At 35.0% G+C, this 26,211-nt stretch overlaps 1 protein-coding gene and 1 long non-coding RNA gene across 16 annotated transcripts in view; one reads left to right on the forward strand and one right to left on the reverse strand.

Moving 5' to 3' along the window:
• spata17 (spermatogenesis associated 17) overlaps positions 1–26,211 on the forward strand; it is a 67,602-nt gene that overhangs the window by 10,124 nt on the left and 31,267 nt on the right. For all 10 annotated transcript variants that reach the window (XR_015512840.1, XR_015512839.1, NM_001142264.1 and 7 more), the window contains 4 exon segments: positions 2,506–2,609; positions 15,319–15,442; positions 19,034–19,219; positions 23,843–23,991. Coding sequence is in view for 8 of the 10 variants with exons in the window: in NM_001142264.1 (NP_001135736.1) it covers positions 2,506–2,609; positions 15,319–15,442; positions 19,034–19,219; positions 23,843–23,991 (563 nt within the window). In the remaining 2 variants the exon portion in view is untranslated.
• The window catches only part of LOC147833110 (uncharacterized), a 142,073-nt gene continuing 119,049 nt past the window's right edge, over positions 3,188–26,211 (reverse strand). For 2 of the 6 annotated variants that reach the window (XR_015513517.1, XR_015513525.1), the window contains exons 6-7: positions 12,279–12,402; positions 3,188–5,183 (exon numbers count right to left, since the gene is read on the reverse strand). This is a non-coding gene — a long non-coding RNA (uncharacterized LOC147833110). Of the gene's footprint in view, positions 5,184–5,235; positions 9,344–11,469; positions 12,403–26,211 lie in introns of those variants that run through there. The other 4 variants (XR_015513513.1, XR_015513522.1, XR_015513514.1 and 1 more) reach the window with 3 other exon arrangements.

Raw genomic sequence — 26,211 nt, forward strand, 5'->3', positions numbered from 1 at the left:
TGCGTTACGCTGTTTAAATTGCAAATGCATTAGCGCTCATTTGTGCGCCCATAGGCGTTCTGTTCTAAAAAGGAAGGCGTTCTGAGGCGGACCGCTGGCGCGTTGCTATTTTGAGAAACTATAATAGGTTTTTCATTAGACCAAAACTAACCCGGTCCAAACTCCGGCGCAGAGTTGCGCCTCGCTTACGCACTGCTTAATGTGCACAAGAGAGCAATAGGCAAATATCTTTACATATGAAAAAATGTAAATATTAAGGATATATAAAGGATATAATAAGAATAGATATAGGATATAAATATAAAGGATTTAAATATTACAAAACATATTGTTTTCTAGCCTACATAAATATGAAAAATCACTGCTTTTATGTTTTCTTCATCTCGGGAGGCTTTTTCAGTTCATTCATAACAATTTGCTTTTGTATAATGTTATTATTATTAGCAGTATTATTTATTATATCCATATTTATATTTGTTTTATTAAAAACAATCTTAGATTTTCCCACCTGTCAGGTTTTAGACCATATGGGGCACAGCATGTGTTTTAGGATTTAACTCAGGTTTTTGAGCACATTTTGTTATTATTATTTGTTTATTCGTTTGCTGGAAATTAGAACTGAATTTAGAAATAGTTTTGAAACGAATATTTGCGCTTAACAAACAAAAGTATTTATTTATAGACTAATTGATGTCTGTGCGTAAAGGTTTCCTTATCCTAGAGCGAATGTGAAAGTGATCCATTATCTCTCATTCTCACGCAGTAGATGCTCTGTTTAACAGTTTTCTGTTAAAAAACTGTTAACTGTTAACTGTTTGCTTGTGAAATGCTCATTTTTTTTCACTTAGACTTACTTTGCGTCCTGTAAATAGCGAGTGCGCTCTTGGCGCGACGCAGCTGACTCTTAAAGGGAATGGGAGATGAGACTCTAATTGGTTTATTCTCAAAACACACCTATAACTCATTAAGAAAATAAACTCAACCCTTTTAGACCATGCGCCGCAGCGCAAGGCAGATTTCCCGTCCTTAAATTATTCCCGTCAAAATAAAGAATGTTCAGTTGGCAAAACTTAAAAAGTTTTGTTACAAGTAGTTCACATATCTCCAGAAAACTAATAATCTTATGTTAACCCAACTAAATGTTTTTTGAATTACTGACAAATAATTTTAGGTCAGTGCAGCTGACTTTTTCAAAAACTAAGTGAACAAGAAAAAGCGAAAGGAAATAAGGATTGTTTTTTTTTGTTGTTGTTGTTGTTGTTGTACTGACTGGCTTTCTAAGATGAGGTGATTTTTGTCTTCAGTATACAAAATGGCCCCAGTTAATGTATGGTCCCCCGTAATTATTTTTAGTTAATAGCATTTGATTCTGCAAGTTGTATGTACTAAGACTGATAGATAAAGACAGGGATGTTCATTCTGCTGTGGTGACCCTTAATAAATAAGGGACTAAGCCAAAGGAAAATGAATAGATAGATAGACAGACAGACAGACAGACAGACAGACAGACAGACAGACAGACAGACAGACAGACAGACAGACAGACAGACAGACAGACAGACAGACAGACAGACAGACAGACAGATAGATAGATAGATAGATAGATAGATAGATAGATAGATAGATAGATAGATAGATAGATAGATAGATAGATAGATACCGCATTGAATAGTTTTCTGTACTAAATATGTTCTGCTGTTAAGTTTTGTACTTTTTTCTGAAATCCAATATTTATAAAAAATATTCAAAAATAGAGAGACTTCACACAGAGTATGATAAGAGAATAAAATAAGGTTTTTGTTCCTCATAACCCTTGTCCATTAACACTGAAAACAAACAGTATTGAAGCTTTAGTGTTGCACTTCTTTTTAGTCATTTCCTTTATCCTATAAATTGTTTATCACACTCTTTTACCAAAAGCCGATGTGTTCGCCATTTAATAGAAATCAGTGTTTACAAGGGAGGCCTGATTTGTATTAGACCTAATTGAGCAATATGCATCATTGATTTTACTAGTCTAGGAGGTCACAAAGAACTCAGAATCCAAGCTTGCAATTACTTTATTTAAAATTATCTATTGACTACTGATCAATGGCAATTCTTGTTTTGTTTAGTTTTTGGCGTATTATTTTTTTAAACCTGCTATTGTTTTAAGCACCTAATTAGCCTGAAGGACATCTGTCCTTTTTGTTTTGGGCCCTTAGTGGTGCTGTCATGGTGGCACTAGCTAACACTCTCATTCTTCATGGCCTGACAATGACTGCAAGCTCTACAGTGAAAGGGACATCTTTAATTTTCTCTGACTTTGAGTTGTCTTTTTGCAAATGTAACTTCTAAGTATTTTTTCCTAGTCTTTATTAGCCATAGAGTGTAATAATAAGGCAAAAACACAATAATAAAAATAATTATGCGGCAAAAAAGTGCACGAAAAAATAATAATAAAAAACAACAATAATAATAATCAGGTACATGTATGGCTAATCAAAAGCCCTCTTTCGTTTGCAGATCCAGCAGAGATGGCGGGGCTTTTATGTGAGGAAGTATGTACACAATTATTATGCACGCAAAAGGTATTTGGAGGGACTGACAAGGAAGAATGAGCACATCAGGTGAGAGTTAAAATTATTAATTTTTATAAATCAAATCTCTGCAAAATAAAGTAATCCTTTTTTAGATGATGTGCATTACATTATACTGTGTTCACAAATGACCACTGTCTAAAATTCTTGCAAAGACAAAGGAATGTCATGCCTTAAACGGCATGTTTGAGACATATATATTAGCAGCATGTCATGCATAAATTGCCTCTGGTAACCTGAAAATGAATAACTTTATGAAATTCAAAATTAGCCTCTGATTTGTGCGTGCCCCCACATTTATATTAAAAAAATCCTTCAGGGGCAGAAAGAAGATGCCATCTTTTACTTTTGATAAAACCGAAGTCACTTTTTTAATGTGACCAATACATTTTGTGGGAAAATATCTTAAGGGTCTTGCTAAAATTAAATGTAAATCTGTTAAGTGCTCCTTGGATCAGTGACTCCCAACACCCCGCACACTCCCTCAATCACCCTGCTCCAGCCTCTCTTTAAGTGGGAACGTTCTCTTTTAATGGGGTTTCTCACCTATGAATCACGTTAACACATTGCATTTCTCCATAAAACACTGGGCCATCATCTACAGTATTGCATTGATGGAAACTTTATTTTTTTTAATGTATTTATTTATTTTTCAGTTAAATCCAAAGATTTAATGCATGATAGAAGTGCTTAAGCAATGTAGATATAAGCAATGTAGGACATGCAAATGCTGTTATCTAACAGTGTGTAAAAATGTCAATACAATTTCTATATTGAAGAGTTTTAAAAGAATGCATATTTAGCTTAAAAACATGGTGCAAAAATGGGGATAACATCAGTTATTCAGCATATATAGGGCTGCACAATATATGGTTTCAGCATCGATATCACAATGTGCACATTCGCATTAGTCACATCACAAAGATATTCAATGTTAAGTCTGGATTATAATTGACCAGGAGCTACAGAATTGTATTTAATCACTGCATTTATATGGAATTTATTTTTTACTTTTGAAAAAATAAAGCAAGATTATTTCATTTAACAAACTGACAGATATTTTGGTTGTTTTAAGAAAAAAAAAAAACTAAACAATATTTTTACTTGAGTTAAGTTATTTGATATTTGGATATAAATACTTGGACTAGAAATGAGTTAAAGCAAACTAAGTAAAGCATTTTTTACTTTGTGATTTATTCAATTACTGTACCTGAATACTGTTAGACTCCTCAGAAAACCGTCAAATAGTGCTATCCAACTATCTTGTGACACTGTATTTATATTGCAGTATTTTAGTACTAATCTTGGCCAGGATGATCTTGTAAAAGAGTGTCTTTCCTGGTAAAATAAAGGGTATATTATTATTATTATCATAGAAAAATAAAATATCGCAATATCAGATTTTTCCAATATCGTGCAGCCCAAGCATATACCCTACTTAATGTGATTATTGATTGACAATCTTAATATAAAGAGAGTAACACAGTCTACCATTAACCCTATCCCTAAATTAAAAAATAAAACAAAAAAAGGAATTCTAGGTGATTTTAAGTGTTTTGAAAGTGGGGACATGGACACAAGTCATCTTTTAATAGTTGTGTCATCATACCCATGTCTGTGGGCAAATTTGTGTCCTGATATTTCAAAGACACACACATGTACTGTATGCGTGCACACACAGAGATTATGAAATAAGAAAAAAAAAAAAAGATTTTGCTGAATTACACTGTTAACATCTTACAAGATGAATTTACTGCTTTATTTATCATTCCAAGTTTAATTGTTAGAATGTTTTAAAGGATTAGGGCATAGTGGGGATAACTGGGAAAAGAACAAAGCCAGGAACTATGACTACAGCTCTAGAGGTGTAGTTGTAATCGTATAAGTTTGCAATGTAGTTTGCGAATGTTCATTGGAATGACAGATTTTGGAAATGCCAAATTAACAAACTATGTTTGTAACGATGCAACTTACGACCTTAGTTGACTAAAGATGGTTTTCGGAAACGTACCCCAGGTTAGTGTTGAACTGTCAAGTACGATTTGCTTAAAATTTTCAGTGATATCTGTCCAGCAGTGTTTTCCACTTTTTTTTTTTTTTGTTTGTCTGTCCTTTTCCTTTGACTCTCACTGTCTTTCCATCAGTAGATGCTGTGGGTTAGTGCATTAATTAGTTGTTTGTGTTACGCTTCTGAGGTCATGATGAATCAGTCAAAGATGTGAAGTGAAAGATCACCGCACTGATTCTGACAATCTGTTCCACGTTGGGCTCGGGATCACCCACTGACTGATTAGTCACCCCTCAAAGGTCTCAGTGCCAGGATTTTAATCCGAACAGCTTCAGCGCCTGAATAAATTATTCAAAATTTTCCTAATGGTTCCCATTTAGCACAAGCAGTCCAGCACGGCATGCCAATGATAGAAGGCCAGCGATACCGGTGTCAGAACAGCCCTCAAATCCCATTCTCTCTCCCTGCCAGCGGTGAAGGATCCCTCCCCTCCTCCCCATGCAAAACCATCCGTGTCGTTTCATTAGCTCTAGCTTGACGGCGAGGCACGGTATGTTCCGGTGTCCATCTTCATTCAGTTGTCCTTCTCTGCATACCTTAATGAAGTCAAGACCCGGGTTCAGCGCAGCAATTCCAAAGCAAGAGTTTGTGCAATGTAACAATTTATCACTTGTCAAGAAGACACTTAAAGTTCCAGCACTTAATAAGGGCTTCCTCTGGGCTTGAGTAATTAGAACTGAGCGGCTTGCATATTTACTAAATGTGGAGTGTCATTGCCACCATGGCCTATTGCCTGCATGAATTATTTCTCTATCTGTAATAAACAGCTGGGTAATTATTACTGCCATAATCAGATAAATTTCTCTCTGTAATGTTTGAGCATGGCAAATCTTTAACTCTTTGGAAGCGCAGGGGGAATTTATGGACTCCCATTGCTCAGGCTACTTTTTTCCCTGCTCTCGTGTCCCTTTCAAGGACATCTGTGAAACTCACTCCTTAACTGCAGGCCTTATTAATTTTTTTTTCTTTATAAACATTTCATATTATTTAGGGCAGGTCTTTTATCAAAGCAAAACTCCAAAAAACACAGCCCACGCTATGCATATGCTTAATCACACAAATTACTGCATTCATTACAGAGAAGTGTACCAAATCCCATTTAATGGGCAAATTGATCTTGATGTTTTCCACCTTAAAAGCATTTAACTTTTGCTAATTAATCATATGCTGTTTACTTTTTTGACAATTTTAGTAGGTGGCTTTTTGCTGGTCCGGCGGCTTTTTTTAAACTACAGTAATTTGAGAATGTATACATAAAACTACAAACCACAAAATTTAAATTCTGCCATCATTTATACTCACCTTTATGTTGTTGTAAACATACGCCCTTTTTTCATCTTGGGAACACAAGTCTAATTAAATGTGACCTTTTTTCATCCCTCTATTGAAAATCTATTCAGCCAAAATGTTCAAATCATTGTTAAAATCCATTTGAATCCATAAGAATCAAGTGGTTTAAGTCTTCTGACGAAAAAAAATGTCTAGATATACTATACTATTATACTAGATATAATTCTGTCTTGTATTTATTTTTATTTATATTGATCGGTTAACACATATTGAGCTCAACCATACCAGCTTGATTCATGTGGCGACTAAAACACATTGCAGCAAACATTTGTTTGTTTTAAAAAGAAGTCTAATAGACAAATAAAAATAGACAGCTTGGCTAAGACAAGGCTACATTTGGGCTGTCAGCTAAAATCTAATATGCCTAAAAATAGTCTAAAATTGGACTAGTCCACAAACACACAGTAATCAATTACTACACATGTGAGGTCTGTCCACACTGTAAAAAAAATATTATATAAAGTAGCAGTTTCCTGTATTTTGTGATTCATAATTTTACTATTTCTTAGAAAAAAATCCCATTTATTTATACATTTTAATTGCATTATGGGACCTTGATCATTCTTTCAACAATGTCTTAAACTCTGCATAGAGTTTGGGTGGGCAAAATTCAGGTGGGTACCCCAAAATAGCACTTGACTTTAAATGAAAAGTTTAAAAAAGTGACTTTTAATATATAGTTCAAAATGATATATTGTCTGGGTTGGTGTTGTATATTATGGTAAAAATAAAACCTTTTAATAAACTGCCAGTACTTTTTCTTTTATTTTACAGATATATTTCTCTAAATTATATTATTTCATTTGACTATAATGTCAATAAAAGTGACTTCATTAAACTGTAGATTTCAGAGCAGATATCAAGATCCATTGATGCAATTCACAACCGTTAATAAACTGAAAACACCTATGAATCATAAAATACAGAAATTGTTGTGTCTGCATATTTGAGCATTAGTTTAAGAGTTTTGAACTCAGTGTTGAAGGTATTGAGTTAATTAAATACCTCATTGCTTTAACTTAAATGGAATAAATTCACAGTACTCGAATAGATTAGTTTTTAACTCAAATGGTTCAATCGGTTTCCTCAAATGGTTTGAGTTGCCTTAACTTAATGGGTTTTACAGTACTCGATTGTTTTGAGTTCTCTTCATTTATTGGGTTTTACAGTGCTAAAATTGCTTTGTTTACTGAAATCTATTAAGTAGTGGTGGGCCGTTATCGGAGTTAACGTGCTGCGTTATCGTGCGATAATAAAAAATATTGCAGTTAATCTATTCTCAAAGTTGGTTGGGAAGCTGGGTCTGTTCTATTCAAGCTATGATAACTTTCACCTTGATATTTTAGCACGGATGTATACCTGACCGGTGAGCCGTCTGACAAAAAACCACCCTTCTGAATCAAATCAACAGTATGCCTGACTTTAACTGCAGTTCGGCAGTTTTACTTTAACTCATGAACATTTCATTCATGCCTTTGTGACAAACTAGGGTATTAGACGCAAATAAGGAGTAAGGACTGGTGAGAGTGTTAGCACACGCTAAATAGAAAGAAAAAAAAATTCTGCATTTTGCGATGTGTGTGTGTGTGTTTGTGTGTGTGTGTGTGTGTGTGTGTGCGGTTCTTTACTGACAGCTGTGTGTGTGGATCTTGTCAGAAAATATGGCAAAAAGTCCTACATGATGGTGTTCTGTCGATTTGTACTACCTTGTCAGATTGTACCTCCCATTTAAAAAGTATGTAGCACATTTTGATGATGCAATTTGCTACCCCTCAGAATTTGCTACAAGTGTAAATTTTAATGTGGGTTAGTGTGATAAGAAGCTGTAATAATGACCTAACCTACCTAATCCCTGACCAGAATCATTCAAATACAGTGTTGGTAGCATAATGATGGGTTGCATAAAATGTCTGGACAACGGTAATTGTTTGATCGCGTTGTTTACTTCAATAATGCCAATGTATGCATACTCCACATCTCTTAATTCTATCTCTGTTTAGTTCAGTTATAACTTTAGTCAGACTGAGGTGATCAAAAATCGCTGTTTTGTAAGCCTACTGTTCAAAATTCATGTTTAACTAAATAAAGTACATCTTTTTGAACATCATTTATTTTCATCCCTAATTATCATAGTAGATCAGTTTCTCAAGCAGTTTGTGATGCATTTTGGAAACAGGAGATGAGTCCCTGGTCTAATGCACCACCTATTCTGGATGTCTTCGGCAGAATGCAAATGAGCCATTTTAATCTTGATTAATCTAGATTAAATCCAAGAATAATAGTATTAAATTCACAGTATTCATTGGGATTAGTTTTTGAACTTAAATGGTTTGTTGCAATCAGTTTCCTCAAATTGTTTAAGTTACCGTAACTTTTGGGGTTTTACAGTGTATATGCATATTAGATATTCATTCAGATTCAATTTTTTTAGTCAAGCTGTCAAGTTTTAGTGTCTATTAGAAGTCTTTTAATTGCTATATTGCTTGGTGTGATAAAAGTAATATGTATTCCATTTAAGTTAAAGTAATGAGTCATTTAATTTACTCAATAGCTTCAAGTCTGAGTTCAAAACTTTTTTTAAATAAGTAGAATTAACTTTCAGCCAATTTTGAGTTAACTACACTCATGTTATTTGATAAAGTTGGCTACTGCGTTTTACAGTGTATATTAAATGTTTTACACTTTCAATGAGGGGAAATAAATGTCTTATATTAGATCAAAAAATATTTTCATTTGTTCAGAAGATAAATTCTATGTGTCTGGAATGACACAAGTAAATGATGAACTAGCCCTTTAATGTACTGTAACTAACAGGCTAGACTAAAGTCACCTGTAAATGACTTGTGTTTTTGAATGGATGCCTTGCTGTTGATAGGTAAGGGTGATTAGCACCTGGTGGATTCTACAATAAGAGGATGCAATTCAATGGGCGCAGGGTGCTGTGTGTTGTGTGAGGACACACAAAGGTCATCTGTGTTAGCTGCTCCCGTGTCTCCCCACTGGCCCATCAACACTAATGAGGTTTGTGTGTTACCCAAGCCTTCTCTTAGACACAGATCGAGATCCCCTTCCACGGTTACAAATCTATTTGGCTTTTGTCCACTACAGTGCAATTAATAATAAGCGAGAGATATAGGTTAGCAAAGGTCACACAGACAATGTGATGCCAAGCGAAAGAAAATGGTGTTTGGTCAGAAAGCGTTTGAACATTGCAAACTCGGGCCACAACAGAAAACACACTCACAACCAAGAGGACTCTGCATTTTTATTTATCTCTCAACGTTTGCAGTGAGAATGATGTGAGGTGTTTTTTAAAGTTCAGCATACAGAGCAAGATAACTATGCTCTAAGCCAGTGGTTCTCAAACTTTTTTCACCAAGTACCACCTTAGAAAAAAATTGTCTCTCCAAGTACCACCTTACGACGCTATTTTTTAACCAGTATTAAAAAATAGCGTCGTAGGCCTAATTAAGCAGCTACAGGTGTGCAGAGTTTAAAAATGATGCAAATTAATTCCTATTATTAAGAATATGTATTATTATCAATCACTTTAAACATTTTTAATAGTCTGAACATTAACTGTGCTTGCAGATAAAAAAAAAAGTTTTAGTTAAAATGTGCTTTTAAAAGTTCATTAAAAATTACCTGTTCTTAAAAAGTAAAAAGAAAACTGCTGTACTTAAATCTCAAGTATTCATAGTAGCCTATTCATCAAAAGCTGGAGTTGTTGCTTGGACCTTATGAATATAGGCTATATGTCATATTCCTACACTTTCAGACAAATCTTGAAATATATGTTAAATGTACATATGACAGGGTTCATACAGGCACAGCCTAATGAAAATCAAGGAATTTTAAGCACTTTTTCCAGCACCTATAAAAACCATTAATAATAGTATGTATTAATCATATATTATTAATATAATAAACCTGCACTAAATGCTTGTGATATCTTTTTTGTACTCAAGTAAAAATACTATTACACTGCTAAAATAACACAAATTTTAGTAAATAATACTAATATTAGGTAAAAGTACAAAGTACTCTTTTAAAAAGTAATAGTTGGTTACTTTTGAAAAAAAATCAGATTTTCATTTGGAAATCGCTTTTTTTAAGTTTAAACCTGATTGAATGGATTAATTGCTTAAATTGTAATAAATATTTACATTTGTTACACTATTTTTCTTTACAATATGGCAAATTTGTTTCTTAAATAGCTGTACATCACATGTAGATTTTATTTTACACTTGATCTTAATCTAAAATAGAAACTTAAAAAAATACAAGTACACTGTCAGTAAAAAAATAAAACAAATGACTTCATTTTACTTGAGGTATTTAAAATGTGACAACAATACATTTCCTAAGCAGTGCTTTAAGAGTCTTATTGTTAATTTTGATAAATAAACAAGTAACAATGGATTGCTTTGACCTGTAATGCTTTAAGACAGATCAGAATACAGCTAAATGTATAAATCACACAAATACCTCATCCCGAAACATTTCCAGCATAATTATTTTGTCGTAAAGAAACAAAAAAAATTCCACCTTTGCTAAAAGTAAGTTTAACTTCACAACACAGCCAAATAGGAAGACCATTAGCATTGTCATCGATCATGCATCAATCTAATTCTAAATACTTGATAACTGAATACTTTTGACTAAATTTAGTCAAGGAGCAAAGATAAATAATGTCTACTTTAATAGTGGAAAGATCGCGATTGTATTCAATCTGAGCACACAGGCGATCATGAGAGGTCTTGCAGTTCATTTGAAAAAAGCATATTTAAGAGCTCGCATATCTGTTTTAGCGATTTGCGTGCATGACTGCGCTGTCGTGTTAAAATAAAGCACTCGCAACATTTGTAGAAATGAGTAATTGCGCAATACCTCCATTCCCGCGCCGGCGCCGCCATTCAGAATGCATTTAGAGGAGTGACAGGTCAGAGGCGAGTCGACTGGCTGTCGGAGAGCGAAACCGAAACGTGTATGTAGATCATCAAAAACGCAGGAAATATGTCCGCGGTTTAATTACTCTGTTAGACATCTTTATAGTGAAAACATCCGTGAAGCATTATTCCAACAAAACATTTGTTTTTAAGTAGTTTTTTTCTGTCTCTGCAACACAGAAAGCATTTGTCCCGCCCTTACGTTTCACGCAACTAGACAAGGTCGACTGTGATTGGCTACTTTTCATGTCAGTCAAATCACGCTTCAGACTCAATTCTTAAACTTCGGAAAATGATTTTCAGCAGCTTATGACACAATGCTCTAAAATAAACATTCTAAGCACAGCGCTGTGATCGTACGCTTCACAAAACAGCCAATGCTGATCACATCGATGTTATATTACGCATTAAAGGATTAAAAATGTGTTAATTGTTTCTTTCATTATTCAGCGGTTCCTCCGCGTACCACTAGGAGGAAGCCCGCGTACCACTAGTGGTACGCGTACCACAGTTTGAGAACCACTGCTCTAAGCTAATGCTAAACTAAGCTCATGATAACTTTTGCCATTTACAAATAGTATGGAAGTCTGTGGTTTGCAGGTTTCTATTGTGTTCAACAGAAAACACTCAAACTCATTGGGAAGAAGTAAATCGCGATTAAATGATGACAGAATTTGGTCCCACTGCATATTAAGTAGCCTTAATATGTACTTTCACTGGAATTAATCACTTGTTACAATGTATTTATTGTGTAAATACATATTTTTACATTGTAGTAAGGGCTGCAAGATATTGGAAAATTTTCACATTGCGATATTATTTTATACTGCAATTCAAATTGTCTTATGGATACAATTTCACTAGATGTCCTGAATAACTGTCTGGGAAGAATTGATCATTTTAGATTTATTGGGAAGATTCTTTAGGGGAGTTCATAAAATATAACAAACAATCTACAAGCATAGATGGCTTCAATAAAGAAAAGTGTACAAATTAAATAAACAACATTTGATTGTTTTGATTTCAATTGAAAAATCAAATGGAAAATAATACTGCACAGTCTTTGTTTTATAAACAATTCAATAAAATTAATCATTATTCATTTTTCAAAGTTACTATTGGTATACTTTCTTAGGCCTGAATGCTTTTAGAATCCTCACACAGTCACAGGCCTCAAAAAACACTTGCAAAATAAAAATTATATGCCAACACATTCTGAAAACGTAGCCCTAAATAGGTTTCTGATCGCAAATTATGTAGCCAAAGCTATTTATGGCTGCATTTCGTCTTTAAAATGAATATTAGGGTTGACCAGCCCAGCTGACTGCTTACCTGCATGTGGTCGGCTTTTCTGCTGTTACCAGTTTATCTGGTAGCTTGACCTGCTGTCGGCATACTTGAGATGCAGAGCATAGTTGACAGTGACGATGAGGTTCAAGTCTGGTTAAGAGCGGTTCTAGAAAGCAGGTAAGACAACAACAGAAGGCAAAAAATAAAATAAACAAGTAAATAACAGGGTGAGAAAGTGGTAAATTCTGAAAATGTGGTAAAAAATCAGACGAGGATTTTTTATTTTTTTTTGGATTGCTTTTCAAAACACTGCAGTTGGGTTTAGGGAAGGGGGTAGACAGGTCAATCGGTGCTTTTTAAAAGACTATTAGTTGGGTTTTAGGGATGGGGGAGGTTGGGGGGATCATTCGGTTGGTCAGTCAGTCAGCCAGTCGACAGAAGAGCAGGCACGAATGGTACTCATGAGAGAAAACTGAGATAAAAAAAAAAGTGTACACAGCGGCATCTGGTGGATTCGCGAAAACAAAAACAAAAAAAAAAACGTTGCTCCTGGGATGTATTTTGCTTTCTTCACAAATGTATATAGGGGTACATAATCAGAATGAGCCTGGGTTGTATAATCCAGACTGAACATTGCTTATACCCCCGATGTGAATATTGCGAATGATCACATTGCTATATCAATGCTGAAATAATATACTTTGCAGCCCTAATTGTAGTTATGCTTGATTAAATACATCCGTGTTATTGTAATCAGGGCTTTACATTAACATCCGCCAACCCGCCAAATGCGGGTAGATTTCACCGGTGGCGGGTTAGACAGCTGCTCATACTAGCCACTTTGGCTGGCTGAAAATAATTTTGAAATCCTAGTTTTCTTAAAAGCAGGATTAGACATTAAAAGATGGCCCAACATGCATGCAAATACTATCTTAGAATCGAGAAGCAGCATGACTGACGAAAATAGTTGTGTTCGTGAGAGAAAGCATATGAATACCGAGTGAGAGAAATTATCATTCATGCCAACAGCTGATGTGATGCGCGGGTGTTTAAAGCACCTGCGCTCGACTGTTTAAAACGCGTGCGCGCTCCTGTTTCCCTGTGTGAAGTAACTGTGCCTGGAAAGGCAACTGGTGTGATCGGTTCTCTTTCAAATAGACAAGACTAAAGTTATGCTCATGCACCCAACAGTCTTGCTGCTTTCAAGAGCTCCAGCTCCGGTTGCTTTCGCTTTGACCCTTCTTTGAACAGATTATAAAATGGCCTAACGTGTGCGTGATGATCAACGGTATTTTTTTTTTGTTAATATGGTTTAATTATAATTTTTTTTACAATAACATCGCTTTAATATATTTACTTCCCATCTATGTGTAGGTAACTGGTGATCTGGGACCTTTAGCCAGGACAGATTTCTGTGAACTGTTTTTATTTTTTTTTTAAAGAAATGTTTTGTTAAATAAAAGGTATTAGTACAGAGCTATATTTGCTTGTTTTGACACATTAAAATGTGTGGCTAAGAAATAATTATGTATTTATTTTTAGAGTGGTTAGAGACAAATTTGGTAAATCCTTATTTTGAGCTCTGAAAAGTGATGTGAAATAAAAACTAATTGTAATGCGACACTATGAAACCATAATCCATTTGCTCATGCTCATTGAGTAAACTTATATAACACACAAAAAGTTAAATGAATGAGGAGGCATGTGGACAAAACACAAAATCTAAATCAAGTAAATTTTGCATGTCAAAGTCAAATTCACGCATATAAAATATATTTTTGCAACAACAAAACTGTGGCTAGTGAAAATAGCGAGTGGCAAGTAAAGTTGGATAACTACTAGTCACAGTGGCTGGTGATCAAATAAATTACCGTCAAGCCCTGATTGTAATTATTGATTATTTTAATTTCTGTAATTGCATTTACAATTACAACTTAACCCACACTTAAACTTATTCATACTACCAAACCTGTCCCTAACCCTACCCTCAATAACACTACAAGTGTTCTACAATACATTATGAACACAGTAAGCATTTTGTATTCATTTGAATGTAAGTACATGTAGTTAAGGCCACTTAATATAAAGTAAGACCCGGAATTTTTATTTTTCGGTTACTATCCTCTTAATAAATTTTTTTGTGTTTATTGTTTAACTTAAATAAGCATTTTACATTTAATTATTTGAAGTTGTTTATTTCAGATCAGTATAGATTATGGGCGGGCCGAAAAACGATTTACATCAAAACACAATAAAATTTATGTCAATAACAATGATAAGCTCTGGACTTTTTTTTACTCCATATTAATCTGAGCCAATCACACAGCAGAAATGTGTAATAATAGGAATCTAAAAGTGTGATGATACTAGAGATGTATAACATTTTCAGCCACTGAAAATCTATCGGCCGAAAATATGTTATGCTATTTATGGACGTTCTAATTTTGTGGCTTCAGTCATTGTTGGGATACTCTTTTAAATCTGGAAGCATCAGCAACTTATATCGAAATATATATCATTATCGTTCAAATTGGAAAATAATTATTGAGGGTGCATTTTTGCCATATCGCCCAGCCCTAGTATAAATATCTATATTTTTGGTTTTAATATTTGTATTATGTTTATAAAGACACTAAGCTACTTAATCTACTTGATTGTGAATATCTATTGTGCTACTGTTTATTTATTTTTGCCACATAGAATCATGAAATAAAATTAACTCAATGCCTATTAAAATATTTTAAACCATAGACATACCATAAAACAAGACCCCTTTGACTTCACATGCACATCACTCTGGCCTGTCATGCCTTATTCTTAGTATAAACACCTAAGTAAAGCATAAACTCAATAGCACTTAAGTACTATTGCATCACCATACACAAAACAGTTAGTAATGATCACAAGAATTCAGACTATATCATCCTTCAGTCATATTTTTATTCTGTCTGTAAAGCTGTTCTTTTGCACAATCCACAAGAGCACTGAAAGCTGTCTGATGTCTTGGGACTTGAGAAGAGTTTACAGAAGTGCGACTTGAAAAAAACTGTAGGGTTTATGTGTACTGTTCTCTCCATCCCAGGAGAGACCTGGAGGAATTTGCAGAGTTCCAGAGGAGAGAGAGAAAGCGAATCGCACTGGAAAAAGAGGAACAAGAGAAAAAAATCCAAGCTCAGAGACTCCACTTTCTCCTGAGTACTAAACAGGTGAGATGCATGTATATCTTCTACATATAAGCATGTTCATTTGAGGTCACAGAATCAATAGGAACGCTGGCGGTGTGGAATATGAAGACCTGCGTTTATTCCTACACCAGGGCTTCTAACCTGTGCAATCATCTGCTGATATATATATATATATATATATATATATATATATATATATATATATATATATATATATATATATATATATATATATATATATATATATATATATATATATATATATAAATCTTCTTTTGAGAAATCCCTCTGGCTATAATGTGTCTTGATAATTATGATGAAGTGCTCTGGCCGTTGTTGATTCAGCAGCAGGAGCAGGGTGAGCAGATATTTCTTTTTGTGGTCTCTCCTTTACCACCGCAACCTCATGTGACTGCAGCTCTCTTGCACAACTTACTGCTCTGATCGCTGGACGCTTAGTGCCAGCCTACACTGTGAACAGGGCAAGAGGACATTCTGGCCAGCTGCCTGCAGTCTGAAGAAGGAAATCAAGAAATAATACACATCAGCTAATGGCTAATGGACAACAGATGCGAGAGACCACATGCTAGTTAAAGGATGCTTTAGACTAGGGAGAAAGCTGTGTGTGGGATGGGGTTACTGTGGCTAGACTAGTTTACTAATCACTTTTTTGTCTACTGTGTACCTGACATTTTAGTTTGAGACTTTTTTCCTGCCATTTTCCCCATGTCCCATTGATTGCATTATATTTAGAGTCTACAATTCTGATTAATAACAACATGTATAAGTATTATATTTTAGTTTAAATGTTCAAGGTTGAAAAAGAAATAAGCATTCCCTCAGTCTTCAGCCTCACTTGATTCTTACTAAATTAATATTTCTGTGAATAGTAATTCTGTGAAACTATGAATAGTATGTTCAACAGCAATAGATTTGTTTATATAACAAATTTAATAGTTTTGAAAAAGTAACAAAAAATATTAATTAAAAAACAGACAATGTAAAAAAATATATGTTTCCAGTTTCCTTTATTTATGTCATTCAAATCATCACAATAGAATTGTAATGCAGAACGAAATTACGTTGCAACAGACCCAACAAGAACAGAAAAAACATCACTATAAAAACACTATAAAATCCTAACATGATAAATAAGCTTTTATAATTCCATAAAATATAAAAAATATAATTATATAAGATAACCCATTTTTTAAAAATCTCTGAAGAGAATAATTTAATACTTAAATACCTATTTCACCATTTGTTGTAATATTAACAATTTATGCTAGTTTAACAAATTTATTTATTATTTAACACTAGCTTTCAACAATGCTTAAGAAATGGTATTATTTAAAAGTCTTATAATGACAGGATAAAAACTATCTCGAAACCGCACTGATTTGCTCCTCAGACTTCTGTAACGCCTGCCTGATGGCATGAGTGAGAGCAGGCTATGACCAGGGTGGGTTGGATCCCCAAAAATGTTATTTGCCCTAGACAGACAACGGCGTTGGTAAAGTTCCTCGATAGATGTCATTTTGACTCCAACAGACCTTTCAGCTGACTTTATGATCCTCTTAATGGTGTTCTTATCAGACACACTGCTATTCTCATACCAAAGGGAGATGCCATTTGTAAGAACACTCTCAACAGCTCCTCTGTAAAAAGTTGTGAGGATTGATTGGCTGAGATGTGCTCTTTTCAACCTTCTCAGAAAGTGCAGTCGCTGGTGCGCTTTCTTCGCAAGACAAGTGGTATGGAGAGACCAAGTCAGGTTATTAGTAACATGGACCCCCAGGAATTGATATTGGAATTGATATGTTTTCGTATTTTGTGTTTATTTACGGTTGTGAATTGCATTATGGGAGTTTTATCTTTGCTCTGTCAACTTTTGATGTTGAAATTCAACTCTACAGTTTAACAAAGTGACTTTTATTGACGCTTATATCCAGGTTTTGTACCATAATAAACAACACCAACCCAGACAATATATCACTTTAAACTAATAAAAATGTCAACAAAAGTCACTTTTACAAACTTTTCAACTACGTAAACCTTTGGGGGAACAATCAAGGTTCCATAATGCAATTTAAAAGCATAATTAAGTGGAAAAAACAGTCCATTTACAGATATTTTTTTACAGTGGACTTTCAACTTACAATTTTGAATTGTATATAACATTACCAGATTGGATTCGAGTCTACTAGAAAAACAAATACTTGAAATTATATATTTATTTATATTATATATTTATCTTGTCAACCACAGTGCTTGTTAGAATGCAGTAAGCAATTTATTATATTTTATTATATTATATTATATTATATTATATTATATTATATTATATTATATTATATTATATTATATTATATTATATTATATTATATATATTATATTATATTATATTATATTATATTATATTATATTATATTATATTATATTCGCTGCATAAAGCCTGAATATATATTGAATATGACAAGAAAATCATTGATCGATTAAAGAAAACATCCAAAAAACAAACATCATTTAAAAGCTCAAACCCGGGCTTAAGTGCTTGTCAGTGCAGGAAGGGTTTAACTCTCCTCCGAGTTTTCTGACTCTCAGCTTTCCCCCTCCCTGTTTTTCTCATTCTCACTCTCTGTGTCTCTACGCTGGGCAACTTATGTTCCCACAGTCTGACCTTGTCTCAGTGAAATGGATGGGTCTCCCATGGTTCATCGTTAACCAGAGAAAATTTCGCTGGACAAAAGTGGCTGTGCTGACATAGATGTAGTTCCTCGGTACGAGGGTCAACATCATTGCTCTTTTCCTGTAAGTCCGAGGCAAGTTGAGAGTTTGCGCTGTACCTCCCACCATGTGACACCCAAAGCTATACTATACAAACCTACGCAGGAGCTTTACCAACATGTGTCTGCTAGTTCATATGTGACGTATGTAATACTGTTTCTGAGTGCGAGCTTCTATTCATTTCAGTTGAGAAATTCAATATACGTTTATGACCACTGTTTAGTCATATATTACACTAAATTGAATACTTCACAAACATTTTGGCTGTTGATAGAGCATTCTGACTTGGAAAGCTTTAAGTGTGAAGTTAGACTTTGCAAGCGAATTACCTCTGCAAGTTATTAACAAATACAATATAAAAACAAAGCTTCTAATTAAGGAAGCGTCTGATTAGAGACTAATTATTCTAGCTGATATACCGCAGGCCAAGCATCACCAAAGTGCTTTGGTAAGATGAGACGGCTCGTAGTTAGCTAGCAGACATTTACGCTAGCAGACATGACACATGCCAGAGTGATGGATTTGTGTCCATTCAGGGGAGGTGACAAGTATAATTGTTTTGCTGTGGTCGACCGATTAAAGTGGGTTTCTTTTTCTGAGAGCTAAATGTGTTTTGCTGTGAGTTTTGCATGGATACCTGTGATGAGAGGTACAATGGAAGCTGTTAGCAGTCAATTGCTAGCAAATGGGTTAGGTTTGAAGGTTTCTCTACAGGGTTTAAGGGCAGTCATTTACATAGACACACATTCTCTTCATTATGTTAATGGAAGCATAACATTGTTTGTTCTCCTTTTTTGTGTGTCTGTGTTTGTGTGCTCATCTTAGTGCCCAGGTGTTTTCAATTCACCATTCAGAGCAGAGCCCGATGAGATGGAGCTGAGATTGAGAACAGTGAAACCGCTTTTGGTGCGGTCGGCTCCTAAAGAGAGGAAAACCCCTAATATAACCCCTGATCTCTCCAGTGTTATGCCGAACAGAGAGCGATTGCCGCCTATTCATAAAAAGACACAGGTAAGACCTACCCCAATACTTCCTTAAAGGAGGAGTTTGTACAAAAACTTAAATTATGGTTTTATTCACTGACTTGTTGTTCCAATAATACCAACATGATTGATCTCCTTACTTCAGTGCAACGTAAAAAGACAGAAATCAGAAGGGATTCCAAAAATATTTCCACATGACTTGTGTGATTCTTAACTCATTTGAGAACTCCTAAACGGATAGAATTAGTTGTTATTTAATCAAAATCTTGATTTACAAACTTGCCATTCTTGTCGTTTTGAGTAGTGTTGTCTAATTAGCAAACGATTAGATCTTATGAGCAAGACCTTATCTAGATCTAATAATGTAATCCAGTGTTTCGTATTATGTTGCTAACTGTACATGTAAATGGTTTCGCACAAATATTTAGTCTAAATACGTGAAAAATTTATATGAATAATTTCTGCAAATATATGGTTTAAATGTTTATATTATTATTATTTGAAGTTTTGAAGACACATTGACAGTACTGAAACATTCTTATTTTAAATATACCAACTAAAGCTCAATTATTAAGCCGACTTTGCAGTGGTCTCTTAATTATATTATATTATATTATATTATATTATATTATATTATATTATATTATATTATATTATATTATATTATATTATATTATATTATATTACCAAGGCAGCATTTATTTTTGTACAAAAACATTACAATTACAAAAAATTTACAGAATATTTTAGCCATTTTTTTAGTCTTGATTGAAAACTGAAGCTCCTTTTAAGAATCATTTGCATAGAAAAGAGCAACCAGAAGATACTTCAATACCTTTATGCTGCATTCACACCAGATGCAGCACGCGCAAATAAATTGTGATATTCACAAATAAATAGACGCGTGAACATTTTGTGTTTACTTGTTCATTTGCGCATCAAATACGCTTCATTTGCACGTCAAATTCACTTTACATTAGTCACGGATTCACGTCATGGGCAAGGCTATTGTCTGCTCGGTGACTTTAGGTTTGTTGCTAAATGACCAACATGGATTTTATTGAGAGAGTAGCTGTTTTTTATTTGCTTAAGGAAGGCTGAAAAACAGTGTATATTCGTTTGACGCTGTGTCTGAGTCCACAAGATACTATCAGAGGTTCACCCAGCTCTGTGAGTTCATCAGATCCTCCAGAAACTATTCCTGGATGATGGAGGCTTTCGGTGGTGCTTCAGACTGAGCCGAGCCCAGTTTGATGAATTGTTGTCCAGTCGGCAAAAGGATTTTCCCTCATAATCATTCCCCTACAAGAGCAGCGCAAATGTCCACTGAAGTTCAGCTTTTCCAAGTCGAGTGATTCGCGCATTAAGCACAACAAACAAACATACAAAACGATCACTTGTGGCGCTTCATTCACCCCATAGGATGTCTATTCGCGTCTTTGCATTGGCTTCACATGTAAATAACTTGTGTTTGACGCTTCATCCGCATCTGGTGAGAACGCAGCATTACAAGATTGGAACAGCAATAGAGTAAATAATGACAGAACTATTACCCAATTGTTATGAAATGCAGCAAGCGGTAAATGAGATTAATGCAATACTGTTATACAGGTACATTTATTTGCCTTTAAACACTGAAAATCCTTTATATTAAATTTATATGTATGTTCATAACTAATATTGACATTCCTCTCAACCAAACCAATGAAATGTCCTCAAAACGAAGACACAGTGTGGTGACAATTAACAAAAGAGATCTTAAGATAACTATGATTAAAGCCAGGATTTATTGCCTCCGTAAGATCATTTCTGAATACTTGCTGTAAAACTGGAATAATATCATTAAACGTGTCTCCCTTCTCGCCTGGATACCGTCAAAGCATTTAGACAGCCAGATAACCGGTGATAAGCACGCCTGTCAACCCAAGCCTCTTTATTCCATGGATCCCATTACAGGACTCTCAGCAAGGGAATACTGCAACATGTAAAGGTGCCCCGATAAAGAATATCTTTAAGTACTTCCAAATCTAGCATGTCATCTTGTCCAGCTGTGAGAGAGATTTGATGATACGTATTTGCCATTTGTGTTATTTACGGTCCATGACTTTTATGGTAACTGGTTCTTATTATTGGTTTCTATTAATGTAAAACATAAGTGAGCAGAAATGAAGCGTGAGTCATTTCTTTTTATTAGAGCCCCAGTTCTTCTCCCTGGGCTGGCTTTTCACTCCAGCTGGGCCCAGTTAGTGGGAATTCATTAAAAGAAAAACTGCCACATCTTTCACAAAATGTGCAATAGATGAAGATGCATTATTTATCTACATTTTGCCCTTACAAAGACCCCAGAATAAGCACCCCTTCCCTCATGCCATCTCTCTCTCTCTCCCAATTATTAGTGGTCTGAGGTGGAGCCCCCTCCATAAGCATCTCTCCCTGTGTGATAAGCATCTGCGAGTGATAGATTGATTATGTGTATTGTTAGGGGAAGTAAGGGGATTGGTCAGTGCCAGGTGCTGATCTGGTCTTGATAGTATCAAGGGCAGAGAGTGTTGCGCCAGCATGAATTAAAAGCAGCAATGTCTGAAGGTCACATTTAAACTAAGAGCAACCAAAACATTAGGTTATGCGCAGAGCTGTGCCACAAGTGTGTCTGCAACAGTTAAAAAGGATAGTGCATGAAAACTTCTGTTTTGGCCTACTTGGAAGCTTTTGTGCTGCAATAGCTGTTTCCATCCATGTATTTCTATGTGCATTTTGGGATATCACATTAAACATTATTTCAGCAAGATAACATAAAAACACTTTATTTGGGTATTTTGGGAAGCTTACATTAAAATCTGTCATCCAAGTGATTTAGTTAAATTATCACACAGAACATCAGATGACATTTGTTATCGCATTTGTTATCGATGCAAACATAAATTTAAATGAAAAAAAGCTACAGTGGTTTCCCTGGTTGAAGCAACTTTTATTTTTCCATTACATTCTAGAACTAGATTAGTCTAAATTATGAGACTCTTATAAATTATTTAAAAATCTTAATTAACGGTACTTTAAACATTAACAAATACACATTTTTACTGTGTATTTACAAGTGTAATTTAATGGAACTGAGCTAACATGAGCTAATAATGCTTATTAAACAGCATGAAAACAGATTAATAAACAGTGATTCTGCTCATTGTTAGTTAATGGTAACTAACAAACCTTAGTGTAAAAATATTAACAATAAAAGATCATTTTCATCTGTCTCCCAGTTAGTCGGAAGTGCCGATTTATTACTCTTAAAGCACTTGAAAATGAAAAAATTTTTAGTTTAGATTTGTATGCACTAATCCAGTTTTTCATGTCAGAAATTTGTGTTAAAATTAACTGACGTGTGTAAGTAAAATTCAGCTCTAATTTTGTCAATAAAAATAAGGGTGAAAATGTTTGTTGCCTATATCTTGACGAACATAAACTTGACATGTCATACGCAACAGGCAATGTGACTGAAAACTATGAATGCCTACACTCTGATCTGCTCATCTAATGAATGAACAGTACATTATTGCTGACGAGAAAAGACAAGACTCAAATTAAGCCAAAGAGATAAAAACTAACCAACATTAATTTTTATTATAATCCACTTCATGATGAGCAGAACGGAGTGCACACATTCCGTCACATTACTGTCACAGACCTGTCCAGTTTCTGTTTGTGTCAAGCCTTTTTTGTAGACAAAATGAACACTGGTTTTATTGCTAAATTCATATGCCAATGTAGCATATTGCACTAGGTATAATGTACTTTTTATCAGCACTATTGCAGTTAAAACAGTTTAAAACAGTTTCTGTTATTAGCCAACAAAGACAAAATGCCTAAAAAGCTTGGGTAGTACCTTTACAAAAGGTAAGGTTATGTAATGTAATGTAATGTGGGTATTTATATAGCGCATTTATCATGTATGGCCATACACTCAAAGTGATCCATGAGGAGGGGTCTCTCCACACAACCACCAGTGTGCAACATCCACTTGGATGATGTGACGGCAGCCACAGGACAACAACGCCAGTGTGCTCACTACATCTATTGGTGGAGTGGAGAGACAGTCATAGAGCCAATTCAGTGGATAGGGATGATTGGTAGGTCATGATTGGTAAGGGCCAGTGGAGGGAATTTTGCCAGGACACCGGGGCTACATCACTATTCTTATGAGAAGTGCCATGGGATTTTTAATGACCACAAAGAATTAGGACCTCAGTTTAAAGTCGCATCCGAAAGATGGTACACTTTTGCACTTTTTAGTAATACTAAAATGAACTGATTTTACTATACTAATATGCACAGTATATCTAAGGTACCAATGTGGACCCTAAAAGTAAAAATGTGTATGTTTTTATATCATCCCAGTGACAGTTTGTGTAACTTTTTATCTTTCCGAGTATGAAATCTTGTTCTTTTACTTAAAGTTTCCACCACCTCGCCCTCTTCTGGGCCTTTACTATATGGTCATCCTATCATTATCAGCACTGGTCAGGGTTTGTTAATGTCTTGGATGAAAAGGCTGGGGCTTTGGAGGGTCCAGCTGGCCGTCCACAGGGGCCTCATCAATAACGAGGCAGGCGGGTCTGGGCAATAAAACATTTACCTTATCCCCCGTACCTGTCAGGGGCCCTTTCGCCCAGCTCTGGAGGTGCAGCAGCAGCGCTATCGGCCCCTGGAGCCAAGCCTGCGCGTGGCCACATCCATCACTGCCCTGGAGGAGGCCAGAGAGGAGCTCAAACTGCACGAGTGGAGGACTCGCGTCATCGACCAGACGTAAGTCACACACACAAGTGCTAGCATGCACACATGCCTGCGCTAGAGATTGTGCGAAACGCATGTATGTATTGATCTGGAGCTAGATACAGTCAATGGAATACATTCTGTAGCCGTACTTGATAATGGGGTGAAATTCCACTGTACAAGATCTTGAATGACCAATCTCTAATGACATAAATGTATAAAATTCACGCACCCTATTGTCAACTTATACAAAATATCCTTTCTTTTCTATATAAGAAAGTCTTAGAGATTTGAAACAATGAGAAGGCAGATAAAAATAATTGCATTTTCATTTTTGGTTATAGTTAGTATGGCTTCAAGTCGCATGCAAAAATGTTCAAATATTCTTTGAGGCCACCGTAAATGTTAATATGAACACATATTTCCAAGTATAGTAGTGTAAATTGAGTGCTGAGACCCCTACATGTGACATTGTGTAGATGCACATTAATCACACAACAAGAAAAGCCCTGAACTTTAAGTCCGGAGCAGATGGTTTAATCTCAAGTGGGGTTAGTTGCTAAATAAGTTAACAAACAACCGCAACGCTGGACAAAAATACAGCCTTATTTGACTATTATTAGCCCTATACTGCGTTTCATCCTTGCTGGGACATTATTAGTGGTCCTCTCTGCTGTCTAATTATTGCAGCGGATTACCATAATAACATTTTTTTCACAGCATTACTTCAGCAGTACCATCTCTGTTTTAAAACCCTTCTGTTTTATTTTAATTACAAGCTCAATGTGCACTGTTTTTTAATCACGTTTAATTTTTTTCTCCCCTTCTTGCTCTGACTTTAAACAGTAAATTAGCTAACCCCATTAACACAGAATACCCCAAACAGGCTGTAATAGGAGAGGTGGTTACTGTGTAAATCGTATTATACATGTGGTGTCTGCAGGGCATGGCGAAGCATGATTAGAGTCTTTTTGATCCAGTATGCCACTTTCGTTTCCTGCTAATTTCCTCCGGAATGTTTCAAAGAGCCACCAAAATGTTGCCTCTCTCTTTCTTTTTCATAGCCAGCTTAATTTCAGTCCTAGTGATGTGTCTCTTCAGCAGTGTAGATAATGCTGGGGTGGATTACCATGATTTAGAGAAACAAACAGCTCCATTGTGGACTAGTCGGCTTATAGTTTGACAGGGAAGTACTTGGACTGTGAAGTATTTGAGCACTGTTGTTCAACACTGTAAATATTTTGTGAGGCAATTTATTAATTTGATTATTAAATTATACAAATATGTCAAATATTAATTATACAAATATGTCAAATATTATTTAATATTGGTCAATAAAAAAATATTACATTAAGTAGCACAAACAAAAATGTTTATTATCTTTAAATGTGATTTAATTTGGACATTTTTAAATTTATTTTCAGATGAATTGGTTTATAGTCTAAACTATTATTTAAAATGTGCAAAATAATATGTAGAAATTAATAATAAAAATGAGAAAATAATAGAATTCCAGCAAAGACATGAGGATGAACAAACCAAAAATAATTTTTAAAATGTATTTATTTAATATTTCTTTCTTTTGTTCATTTATTTATTATTTATTTAGTGTTTTGTGATAAATTAATTTCTTTTTTGCTTGTATATTTTATCTTAATTTCCTTTTCCTTTTTAATGACTTATACATTTAATTTTAATTTTTTAAAGCCAGTGTCATCCTTTAAGTTGCTTTACAGGCGCACAAGAAGACTGAATAGATGCATCCATACATATTTCTCTCTTTTTTTTCTCCCTCTACATCCTCTTCCACTCCCCCTTTCTCTGTTTTGGTGGCCTCCTAGGGTGTTGTCACTGGGCATTGGTCTGCACTGCCAAAAGATCCCCTGCGAGAAGTCAAACTTTCCTTAATGGCTTTCAATGAATAAAAACTACCCTATTAAAATGCAATTCAGTGGCAATGAAAGCAGTAAGTGAAACAGCCGGCAAGCAGCAGAAGCGTTGTGTATTCTGGGACATTGGGGCCACATTAATTTTTGCTCTGTGATGTCCGTCCCATGTGCACATTAGCATGGGTTGCACTGTAATCTGTCTTGTAGGGAGGCTGGTGTCTCTAGTGGATAAGGATGTCTGTGGGAGATTGGGCCATTATTTAAAGGGCCAGCTTGGTGTTTGATGTCACCCCCTTTTTTTTTTTTTTTGCATTGCGCCAGCAAAGCTTTACCAGGCATTATTGCTTATGTGGTCCATACGCGT

Source organism: Danio rerio, chromosome 17, assembly GCF_052040795.2.
Source record: "Danio rerio strain M-AB ecotype USA chromosome 17, GRCz13ab, whole genome shotgun sequence".
NCBI lineage: Eukaryota > Metazoa > Chordata > Actinopteri > Cypriniformes > Danionidae > Danio > Danio rerio.